General features: G+C 38.9%; 1 protein-coding gene across 1 annotated transcript; it reads right to left on the bottom strand.

Moving 5' to 3' along the window:
• Positions 1-3,750: 3,750 nt before the first annotated feature.
• Positions 3,751-12,145, bottom strand: LOC137881290 (troponin I, fast skeletal muscle-like). Its single transcript, XM_068723172.1, has 7 exons — positions 12,079-12,145; positions 7,294-7,329; positions 6,947-6,983; positions 6,699-6,827; positions 5,916-6,005; positions 5,567-5,743; positions 3,751-4,829 (listed from the first exon to the last, which is right to left on the bottom strand). Exons 2-7 carry the CDS (start codon positions 7,302-7,304, stop codon positions 4,749-4,751), a joined length of 525 nt encoding a protein of 174 aa, XP_068579273.1. The 5' UTR covers positions 7,305-7,329; positions 12,079-12,145; the 3' UTR covers positions 3,751-4,748.
• Between the last annotated feature and the right edge of the window lie 381 nt (positions 12,146-12,526).

The following is a 12,526-nucleotide window of genomic DNA, read 5'->3' as shown; positions in this document are numbered from 1 at the left end:
TCAGACAAATGTAGTGGAGTACAAAGTACACTATTTACCTCTGAGATGTAGTACAGTATAAAGTACTCAGATGTAGTACAGTACATAGTACTCTGATAAGTAGTGAAGTACAAATTTGATACATGAACAAAGTACCTGAGAGTCTTGGTGAACTCCAACATGACAAGATTTAAAATGTTTCCTGTCACTTTACAGCCTCACAGCTGTTGTTGCAGACGTGTGAGGGATCATCACCTGTTTGGACTGTGATGCGTTTACTTCACAGTCAACAGGATCATGTGATCATTTCACATCCAGGTCAGCTGAGATAAACGAGCACAAACAAGTCAACCACAGATATCCTCTGAATACAACAATTCATGTCAGAAAGACACAAAGTTTAACTTGTCTGTTGAGGGTTCAGTCACAGTTTGTGGAGCTTACAGCAGCATCTAGTGGCCACTCAAGGCGCTGCAGCTGAACGCAATAACTTCTGACCGTGGCTGATGGCTGCTTTAAAGGTTATACTTCAGCTTCAACTAATTTAATAATGCAAAGCACAATTCTTCTTCTTCCATTCTAAAAATCCAATGAAGCCGATTGATAGAACGATATGAGCTGCAACACTGAAGGACACCGGCGTCCTCGTGACACCTCTGAGCAGGACGCCTCGTCTGAACCACAACCTTCTCCCAGCAGGTGTCTGGTGTCAGCTTCCTCCTTCAAAAGAAGAGTCTCACCTCCTGTGTAACCTCCCTCTTCTTCCTCTTCCTCCTCCTCTTCAGGTTGGTCTTCATCATGTCAGTGTCTTCTGAAATGTAAACACAGCTGTTGCTCTCCATCATGAACTGTTTATGTTGCCTAAACTGACGTGAAAACCGCCAGCACAAAGTATGTCTCACATTGGACCGTCATTAAAAGTGTCACCCAGTAACCGCAATGCAGCGCTTTGATGCCGAAGCCCGTTGCACCGCGTCGTTTAATTTAGGAGCGCTGATAGGACGTGACATTGAGAGCAGCTGATTTCACTGATTAACAACCTTCTTCTGGAGAGGAAGAACTAATCAGTGAAATCAGCTGCTGCAGCGAACAGAAACCTGCAGGTCAGGACTGAGGGTGCAGGTTCCCCACCACTAAATAATGTTAAATAAAAGTGAACTAATCTCAAGTACTGGATATTATGCTTGAGTCGTACCAAGCTCAGAGGGTCTGGAGACATTTTGAAAAAGTCAAATAGTAAAAAGGACCTCTCAACCAACCTGCACGTTAACATTTGACATTTACAAAATAAACTTGTCAGTGCTGCTCAGGCTCAAGTTACTTATTACTGAACGTTTACATAGAAGCAGTTGTTGCCTTAGATCTCTGGCTCCCTCTAACGGCGCTCATTAAACGTGTATTAAAAATAAAATCACGCGAGTGAAAATGAAAATCTAAGACATGAAACAGTGCAGGAGTTCAAATATGTGTACCCACTGTATGCCCACAGTATGACTGCAGTATGCCCACTACATGCCCACAGTGTGACCCAGGGATAGCATGGTGTGGGCCCACAATAGAGCCCATTGGAGGCCCACTAAGCCATTACTTTGGGCTGGGTGTGGCCCCTCCTGGACCCAAATGAGCCGCTGTTCACACGCTGCAGAAGATTTGTTGGACTGCAGAGCCCTGAAGCTCCGTCCCCCATCGCTACACAGAGGGCTGTTTGCTTGTTTATTCAAAGTTCATTAATATCCCAAATTGCACCAAATTCGACACTGCGATCCCTTGGCTCTCCATCTAAACAACCACCAAGTGTGAAGTGGGTCAGATGAGCGGTTGTGGAGATATGCGAAGAACACACAGACAGACGGACAGATATTCCTTTGCGTTATGGTTAGATTATATTGGACAAACTCAACACTCTCAACAGGACACATGAGATACCGGGTCACCTCCTGCCTGAAAGGAGAACATGTGGTATCACTAAGCAGGAGAGTTTGTCAGAGGGTCTTCCACAGTTTTGCTGTATTCTCAGGTTATTAACACAGCGGCCATCATAAGAATGCCATCAGCCGTGGATCCCCTCTCTCCAGATGGCTCTCGTACTCTGTCACTCGATTTCTAATTCTGTCTGATGCCCGTCTGAGAGGCGGGCAGCTGTTATCTGAGGATCTGATACAGCTGTCAGCGGAGGTCAAATATAACCGGCATTAAGGAATGACGTGCCACACACAAGACATTGTTGAGGCTGTAAAGTGTTTCCTGTTATGAGACCAGTGAAACAAAACCATACAGATCATTTACCACCCAGTGTACCCATAAAACAGGAGCCTATTTTAGACATGAAAAACCACATAATCCAGATTATCACGGGACAAACAAGGAAAATTAAGCCTCTAGACCGAATGTGTGACAATCTTCATATTCTTCCAGCATCACTGTGTCTGATGTGGGACTATTTGCTGAGTAGAAATACAGAAAAAGGCATGTATTTTCACAGGTGGGAGATTAGGGAGCCTACAGATGAGGGAGACGCCTCATAATTAACATGTTAAAATATTTAAAGTGTTTGGTTTGGTTTGAATAAAGTTAATTCTGACCTCATCTAACACAACATAAACATTAATATTAACTAACCTTCCTCTGCAGAACCAGGTCACATTTAAGTTTATCTGCAAGAACAAAAAAGAAGAGAAAATCAGGTAATTATCATTAAAATGATAAAAAAACAAGACTTTTACTACTACAATAATGACACTAGATTCAATAACTCACCTCATCTTGTCCAACTGGAAGGAAGAAACTTTTCCATTTAAGTTTAAACCAACAGCAGATATTAATATAAACCAGCTTTGACCCAAATCGAGACACACAATTGAGGATTCAGCTGTAAAAACCAAGAGGCAAATTATTCAGTACTACAAAAGTGAAAATACACTTAATTTGTTTTACTTTCCAGGTGAGAGTTTAAATTTTACATTTGTTAAATTACTACGTTTGCATATCGATAGGCAGCAAAACAATTCCTGCCTTTAGCTCTCTGTTGTTCGAGTTAATGATTACAGCTAACCGTTAGCTAACCGTTAGCTATTGGCTACAGCTTACGCTAAAGTAAGTAAACCTTTAAAAGAAATCCAGAATTATTAGTATTGTTTTAAATTCTGTGATTTAAGTGTACATACACTTTTAAAAGACTTTTAAAATTGTCATCATAAAATGTCTCATATAAGGATTAGCATACATTAACATTAGCATAAACAGTGTCTCATTCATTTGCAGTATGAGAGAAAAGCAGACATTTTAGGTATAATTCTGTTGATAAGCCTGTCAGATAAATGTCTTAAAAGTACTTATCTAAAGCTACTGTACAATAGTATGAAATAGTAGTAGTTCTTTCACTGAACACAGATTAATTTAAGATCTAAATTTACAGCATTTGAACATGAACTTGTGGTCACTAACTGAGCTGCAAGTAACGTCTTAGTGCTTCTGTGTTATTCACGTGTATTTAAATTAGGATATATATTTTACACATTTGTCTTCACAAAGATCAGCGCTAATAACCACACGTAGTTACAGTGAAATTATTAGCGTCTTCAGAGAGTCGGTGGTGACTTCAAAATAAATTAAACTCTGACGTGTTTAATTTCTCGCCTCATTTTCCTTTTCTCTCACTATCTATGTCTACTTTGCCCCAATTATAACTGCAATCAGACATGAAGGGCAAATTGCACTCTTTAGGGGCTTTGTGGGGACCGTGATACGAATCCAACAAGACTACGAACAAGATGAACATGAAGCTTTCTTATTTAATGTGACAGCAACAAGATGAGAAACGTACATCACACTTCTTGTTTGGGACAGTTTAGAAAAGATGACATGATGTTAGCACAGAGTGAAGGCTGAATTATACTTCTGCTGTAGAGGAGGCGCGCTTTATTTCATCCATTACCTCCAATGCTAACGCACCGCTTTAGCTAACGTAATGCTAACATGTAGCTAACGTCGCTAACACGAGACACGAATGGGCGCAAACGATCAACATAGTCAAGAGTACGAATGAGACAAATGTGTTAATAGTATTTTGAAAGAGTCAAACTTTAGAGAACATGTTTAAGATCAACTGTAAATGTGATACTAGTTTTATTTTTTACCACAATGTTTGGATGCAGAAGCATGAGTCAGCCTTCACGATACAAAAGCAGGTTTGATTCACCACTCATGTACTAATACTGACATCAGTACAACACAGTACAAATACACATCACAGTACAGTGTCAATAAAGGCAAAAGCATAGAAGGCAGCTTAGATTCAAAGAGTTTTGTTCCAATGAAAGATATCCAAAAACTACCGGAAACCTGCCGCATCCACCGCAGATGTATTACAGAGTTTACAAAGTAAAAGCTTTGTGACTCAACTTTGGATAAAACATTTTGCTTTGTTTCACAGCCTAAATTAAAAGGTAAAAGGTTGAAAATAATAATTTGTTTGCACAGTCATCACTTTTAAAATCCAGTAGATTATCGTTCATCACTTACTGTAGCATACTAGAAGCTTAGAAACACTATCAACACTATTTCTTAAGATGTGAACCTTCAGTTGACAAATTATCCAAGATATTCACACATAACCGTCACGCCTCATCTGTTCAATAAAAGTAAATGGTAGGTTAGCGGTGGATATGCAGCATTTTGGAATAAAACTCTTCCGTTACAAAAGACGTTAGACCTGAATTCTGTATTGAAAAGCATTCGTTTAAGCCCAACAATCCACGCCGGAGCACATTTTAACTGTCAAACATCTTCTTCCTGTCGGACTTGTCTTCAATGTTCTTACGCCAGTCGCCCACATCGCGCAGCTGCTTGTCCTGTGAACACACATGATATTTTATTAAAGACAAAACACAGAAAAAGAGGGAAATAATCAGTGTAAAAAGATGTTCAGCAAGAAATTACAAAGAGCGAGTAAATGGTGGCAAGTTGTATTTTCATGTTCACTGCTTTCTCAGAAAATAAAAATGTAATTAAAACGCTCAAACTTTGTCCTGAATTGGCCTCTCAGCCACAAAAACTACGAAGCTGTAGATTTGTTCCCATAATCTAACTAACCTTAAATTGTATGTCTTGTTCTTATTTATTAATTTGTATGTGTATCATTAAATAAATAACTCCAACTATCTAGGCAACGTTTGTGTACCTGTGGCATAGCCCTTTATGAGCCTCGATGGGGTTCACCACTAACGCCGCCCGATGGAGGTCATAGTACGTACAAAAAAGAACTACAAAAGCAAGGTATTGAAAAAAACGTTTACCTAACGTTATTGGCAATAATAGAGACATTTTAAGACTTGTTTTTAGCAATGTTTTCAGATTCCAGGACCAAACTTGGTGAGTACTATAGTGTTATCATAACTAGTGGTCAAACCTACAAAAATCAAGTCTTAATAAACCAGATTAATCTGAAAACCATCGCTGCAAGTCAAAGGAGGTAGCCTGTAAGAAACCAAGACAACAAACTAAACCACGGTTTAAGGAAACGAGTCGGTAGAATATTGATGGTCGTTGTTTTCGGACTGAAGTTTAGATGAACCAGGCAGCAGCTCACCTCCTCCTTGACCTCCTTCTTGACCTGCTTCAGGTTGGCCCTCAGGTCCATGTTGACCGTGTGCTTGGAGCCCAGCAGAGCCTTCAGCATGGCGTCAGCAGACATGCGTACTTTCTTCAGACGGGGTCTCTTGAACTTTCCCCTCATGTCCACGATCTTTATGTTGAGGTCTCTCACCTTCAGGAGGATTCAGGACAGAAGAACAGACTTTATTATGGGTCAAATAATCAGACATTATTGTGGTCATTACGGTTTTCTCCTGATGAAACACGAGTTCAAAGAACATTCCCGTTTTTCAAGGTGAATGCCTCGTAGAGCTGCTTGTTAACGTGAGTAAGACGTGTCTCACCTCATTGAGCACCAGGTTGAGTTTGAACTCTATGCTGTATCGCTCCTCCTCACTGATGTCAATCTGCTCGTGGAGTTTCTTGCAAAGCTCCTGAAGAGGAAACAGGATTTTAGTCATTTTTGTTGAGTTTAACCCAATTTTGGGATCAAATATTCTCATCTGACCCACAGAACAGAGACACAAATCTGCTAAAGTGTGTGGCGGGAATTATGTTATTTGACAAAAAATATGAATATAATATATGTCATATATGTGTTAGAGGACGACTCTACATGTCTGAATGATGCTTTTATTTTGTAGAAAGTCTCTTCACTAATAGATGTTATTTAGTTTAACAAAACGCTGTTCAGAGGTAAAGAGACAAAGATCCACTAAACAGATGAAGAAGAGGAGAAGAAATCAGCTGGAAGCTTAGATTTAAATAAAATACAGCTTCCTGTTTCATTGTCAAGAGTTTCACAATAAAAGCAGCCTAGAACAAGCTGGAATCAACAATTAACTTCAGACTTCACAGTATAAACAGAAGGTTAGTCTGGAGTTACTGTTGGAACATCAGCTCATCAATCTATCTTTACAGATCAATCATTAAACTAATTCAACGAAGTTTCATTTAAACTGTTTCACACGTAAATAAAACATCTTTTGTCTGAATTATAATGTTTTTATCTCTGTTAAAACAGTAACTATTGAAGGAAATAAACGTTTCATATATAGTGCATCACATAAAGCTGACAGTAGTTTGTCCCGGTTCTGGTCCCGGTTCTGGTTCTGGTTCTGTCTCACCTCGAGCTCTTCTTTGGAGTACGGCAGCTCCAGAGGAGGACATTTATCAGCCAGGAACTTCTCCCTCTCCCCGACCTTCACCCCGGCTTCAGCCTCCAACATGTTGGTGGCCACCAGCAGCATGCATCCCTGTGGACCACATATATTATATATTATATATTTAACTCTTGAATATGTTAAAGTACAACTTCAAAACAGCGTCTCTGCTCTTCTTCATCAATAATACAATAGAAACGCTCATTTCTTACCTTCAGAGTGTGCTTACGCCTCGCAGACAGTCTTTTCCTGCAGGTGAAAACACAAGATGTGAATCAGACATTCGGACCGTTATGTTATAAATAAACCCATGAATCTGTTGTTATAAATCTGTTATAACTAAATACAAATCTTGAATCAAAAACACAACGTCAGGTGATCAGAAACGTGTGTTTTGTTGTTCAAATGAGTTTTGCAGTTAACAAGAAAATAGTCCATAAAATGTACAAAAGTGTAGTTGTTTATCCTTTCAGAAGTTCCTCACTTGTTCCTGAATCTGTTAACGAGTATATGACCCCAAACAATAACCGTATTAATACATATCAAACCGTTTACTCACTCGCATGCCATCTTGGCAGCAGGAACCGGATTTTATCTGATGAAAAAAAACATAAAAATCAGCATTAAAATGACATTTGTACCTTTTGAATTGTAATAAAAAAACAACAATCACACTTCAGATAAACTTCTTTAAATGTAGATGCACAAAAAATATAAACTGTTTCCTGTTATTAATACAGGTCTGAACATTATATATATATATATATATATATATATATATATATGACAGGGCAAAAGTAAATTTAATTTCATGAATGTAAAGATTAAAAACAACACTCATTTTCTTCGTCTGCCGACACCCTCAGGATTCTTTTTTTTTTTGCTTTAAATACTTTGTCCGTCCCTCAAAGAGAATTTCCAAACATAAATACACACAGACGGTTCCTTCACACAAAAATACAAATATGACAAAACATGTTAGAAAAGCAAACGCACACAGAGACACACTATGAATTCATCCGTCTGTAACACAAAGTGAACTGCTTCTTATATAAACGCTTCTGGAATAAAACCAAACTTCCTCCTACTTGTTTTGTATGAAACACGATCTACGTGTTAAAGCTGCATTCTCTCTAGTGTCCAGCAGGGGGCGACTCCTCTGGTTGTATAGAAGTCTAGTCTAAAATGACTCTACTTCTCTCTTGATTTATTCCCTCAGTAAACATTGTAAACATGAGTTTATGGTCTCAATCTCTAGTTTACAGTCTTCTTCAATACAGCATGATGTTCATTTAGTACATTATGCTCCATTTAGAGTCAAACACACCATAAAGCAGGGGATGATTTAGGGGCGGGGCTACACGCTGATTGACAGGTCTCTACCACGGCGTTGTCCGGTCTGGGAGTTGTCCGTGTTTTTTCTTCATTAAAAGTTAACTGTAAGATTTTGGTCACCTTAAAGATATCTTATCCAGCGTTCAGTTGTTCTCCACCCTCAGGTGTCACATCTGGTTGCAAAAACCAAGATGGCGACGGCCAAAACACAGAACTCCAGGCTTCAGTCCACCGACCAATGGGTGACGTCACCGTGACAACGTCCACTTCTTCTATACAGTCTATGTGAGACACTCATACTGGTGTCCTTGTTATTACTATTTCATGTGATCTCATGAAATGTACTGTAAATGAAATAACTGTATAAATGAATACATAAAGTACTTCATGTCTCCGTCCCGCTGGTAGAGACTCACCTGTCTCACGTTTCATGTTCATGTTAATTCTATCTTAAGACTTCAAAGTTAACTCCAGGACATTTAGTGGAACTGAACTTTGTAACCGAGGCCGCGTTAATGCCTTAAAGGACCGGGCCGCTCTATTTTTAGCAGCGCGGCTCTGGGGTTGATCTCGGTCCAGACACCTGTGGCACGCTGCAAAAATACCTCCACGTCTATTGGACGGATTAGCATCAAAATGTAGTTTTCGGACGTTTACGATCCACAGAGGGTGAGTCATGAGGACTTTGGTGATCCTCTCTGGCTTTTCTTCTAGCGCCACCGATGGGTTGTAGTGTATTTTAAAGTCTCACCTCATGGTGGGATACCTCGAAAAATGGATTATTGTAGTTTCACTGTATTTGGGGCTCAGCCAAAAACCCATTCATCGTCTCCAGCTCGTCCAAAACTCAGAGACAAAGACATATCAGGAGCATCCTCAACACCTTTTAAGATGTTAAACTTTTCCTTTGTCCTTTTAAAGCCCTACTTTCAAAGTCCTGTTTTCGTTTGTTTATTTAAATGTACTTTTTTATTGCTTTGAGAACTTTGTTCTCCACCATTTTATTGAGAGAAACCTCAGAGAGCCGAGCAGAACGTTTAAAAAAATACACAACCAAAACTATCTAAGTACTCTGATCTTTTATGTAAAAGTACCAGTACAACGATGTCAAAATACTCAGTTACAAGCAGTACAATGTTCATTGTGATGTGAGATTATTAAGGCTGAAGCAGCATGTTACTGTTGTGGAGTTACTTTTAAATACTTATTATACAGTTTAGTTTAGTCCAGTGGGGCCCAACCTAAGGGGTCGGGCCCCTCCGAAGGGTCACCAGATGAATCTGAGAGGTCCCGAGACTATTATAGGTAGAGAGAAAGTTCTTTTTATGTGTGAAGTATTTTATACTTTTTCTTCTCCGAGCTTTAAACTGTTGCTGCCGTTACACTTGTCTCGTCTTTTTAATGTGACTTTTGTGATTGGATGAATCGGATCAAAACTTTTTACTTTTAATGGTTTTTATTTCAGTCGTCAATGTAAATTCTCAACAATAAAAGTAGCTTCTTATTCTTACGGCTTACTCTCCCTCTCTGCAGTACTGTTAGACTTGTTTTATTGAAGAATAGCTGCTTACGAACTTTGATAGTTTGGTGATAAACATATTCAATTTCCTATACATTTTTCACAATAAAAGTCCCTGTTATGTGGTATTTTAAAAGCTTTTATTTTGTAGCAGCAGCCTTCTGGTCTCCCTCTCCTCTCTTCCCTTTGAGGAACTCCCATGTGGTTTGATGAACTGTCTTGATTGTGTCCTCATGCTGTCCTCACCTCAGTGAGATCTGAACTCGGTGTGAACTAGACCACCTCGGGATGTGGTCTGGCTGATCAAAATGGATTTTATTTTTTAAATGTATTGCATGTTTCTTTCATTTAGAACTCTAAGTCTGATTGTCAGAAGTGAGATCAAATGGAAACACTCTATCTGCATTCACATACACCTCCCCTCTGGGTAAGCCGAGCCCCTTTCAGGACCAGGTTTTCGAGGACAGTGAGGCCACTTCTCGAGGTACTCGGAGGCCACACGGTGTTTGGCTGAGCTGCTTGTGACTAAGCGCTGGATTAAGACTACTATTCCTGGAGCCTCAGCTGTCCCTAACATCTTCATTATGGAGAAGAGAAAATAAATGAAATAAATGACAGCGGGCTCGTCTTAGAAAGACGTCAGACAGGAATCCTGCAACACGTCGCCGGCCCACGAACAAATGGCAGTAAACCAATAACAAAACAACGTGTCGCTGTGGAGACCGAATAATATCTGCAGGGTTAAATTTGGGGCCTAATTCTTTTTGTCTCAAGTGTGTGTGTGTGTGTGTGTGTGTGTGTGTGTGTGTGTGTGTGTGTGTGTGTCTGTGTGTGTGTTATGTGTAGGATTGTCTCTGGAGGGTTTAGCTAGACGGGCCGGCGGTAACCCAACACCGAGGAACATCCCTCGGACGAACAAGACGTTAGAGCGTACCGCAGAAAGTAACTGGTTGTTGGGCCGAACAGTTCACCTGCTTCACACAGACAGAAATACAGATGAGAGGAAAACAGACCTCTGGTTGTTCACAGACGTGAGAAATGAAAGCTCCAGCATTTTAAAAGACATTCAAATAAAACTGCTGCTGAGTAAACATACTTATATATAACTTTAATGTTCTTACGGTAGTTTAACAACTTATAATACTGTCACGTAGTTTAAATTTATTAGAGTTTTTTTGTTTCAATCTTGTTTTTAAAAGACATAACATTTTACTGTTGTGTAAACACACACAGGTATATATGTATATATATATATATATATATATATATATATATATATATATATATATATATATACGTATATATATATATATATATATATATATATATAGTTTAATGTCTTGGCAGGGCTAATTCAAACAAGTCACGTAGTTTAAATTTATTAGAGTTTTTTTGTTTCAATCTTGTTTTTAAAAGACATAAAATTGTACTGTTGTGTAAACACACACAGGTATATATGTATATATATATATATATATATATATATATATATATATATATATATATATATATATATATATATATATATATACGTATATATATATAGTTTAATGTCTTGGCAGGGCTAATTCAAACAAGTCATGTATTTTAATCTTGTTTCTAAAAGATATTAAATAAAATGTTACTGTTTTGAAGAATGTATTATATTTTAAAGGAATGTCATGGTTTACATGTTGACGTGTTAAATAGTAACTTCAGCTGTCAGATGTATTAAGTGCAGTAAAAAGTCAAATACTTTCCTCTGAGATGCAGAAAGTAGAATAGAATGGATTCTGTGAAGTACAAGTACCTCGAAACTGTATTGGGTCACATCAGTAGATGAGGTGTAAACCGGGTACACTTTAGATACAGCAAAAACACATGAATGTGTCATTTATAATTTTTGTTATGATTATTATAAGAATGAAACTAGATCTATTGTTTGAATCCTGTTTCTGTAGAATTAAACGTTAACGTCTGAAAACAGGCTAAACGTGGCGAGCGGGGATTAAAGAGACTGATGCCCCTCCCCCCCGGTGCTGACATGAGGATAAACACCGACGGGTCCACTTTCAGGTTCGAACCTTGTAGTGGTGTCGCCTTTCAGAGAGACACGTCACCGGATCGTCCATCACCGGGCTGAACCCACACTAAACTAAATACTCCTTCAAGAATAAGACTCGTACCAATGAACGAATCCAAAACGTTTTGGTTAAAAAACATATTTTAACCATTTTGTGAAAATAAAAAAAAGTATATTAAAGTCAGCTAATGTCTGTTAAACATCAACTGTTGATGCAAATTGCTAAAACATCAAACATCTGCATTTTGCCGAACGTGACACCTCGATAGAAGAACAGCCGAACGTCTTTTCACGGACAAAATCAGATTTTGGACAAACAAAACATAAATTCCTAACAACCGTATACCGACCAGATGAAGCATCTATACGCCTGCTGTCCTGCAAAAGAATGTGCAAGCAAACACACACAACAGAGAGAGAGTCCTTACTTTAAACCAGACGGAGGGTTCAGCTCGTTAGACCGAGTCCCGACCAGACCGAGGTTCAGAAGGTATATATTGCAATCTGCGATAGGCCTCTAAATCCTCCACTTTCTCTTTATGGAAGCGGATTACTGGTCAAACCAATGGGCTGGCAAGGTCATGAAATACAGTACAGTGTCATCTGGCCCCTCATTATAAATAACCCGCCCTTTAAGATTGTTATCTGCATTATCTTGTTTCATCCGGCTTCTGACGGAGACAACGCAGGAAAGTGATTAAACCACAGAGGCATTTTGTAATCAACGGCTAATAATATTAAGTGTGAATTAAAGTCGCTGCCACAGAGCTCGACTGTGTCCAGTCAGACGTGTGAGAGGACGGCTCTACGTGTCTGAAGGATGCTTTTATTTTGTAGAAAGTCTCTTCACTAAGAGATGTTGTTTAGTTTAATAGA

Source organism: Cebidichthys violaceus, unplaced genomic scaffold, assembly GCF_023349555.1.
Source record: "Cebidichthys violaceus isolate CVI_PGR_0920_01 unplaced genomic scaffold, fCebVio1.0.p SCAF_3, whole genome shotgun sequence".
Lineage (NCBI taxonomy): Eukaryota > Metazoa > Chordata > Actinopteri > Perciformes > Stichaeidae > Cebidichthys > Cebidichthys violaceus.
Note: the sequence above shows the minus strand (reverse complement) of the source record. Positions and strands in the feature narration are given on the sequence as shown.

What these genes read in the sequence shown, in the direction of transcription:
- LOC137881290 (XM_068723172.1), bottom strand. An exon ending in GGCGTAAGCACACTCTGAAG is followed by an intron (nt 6,828 to 6,946) that starts GTAAGAAATGAG and finishes TGTGGTCCACAG; the next exon opens with GGATGCATGCTGCTGGTGGC. An exon ending in TCAACCTGGTGCTCAATGAG is followed by an intron (nt 5,744 to 5,915) that starts GTGAGACACGTC and finishes ATCCTCCTGAAG; the next exon opens with GTGAGAGACCTCAACATAAA.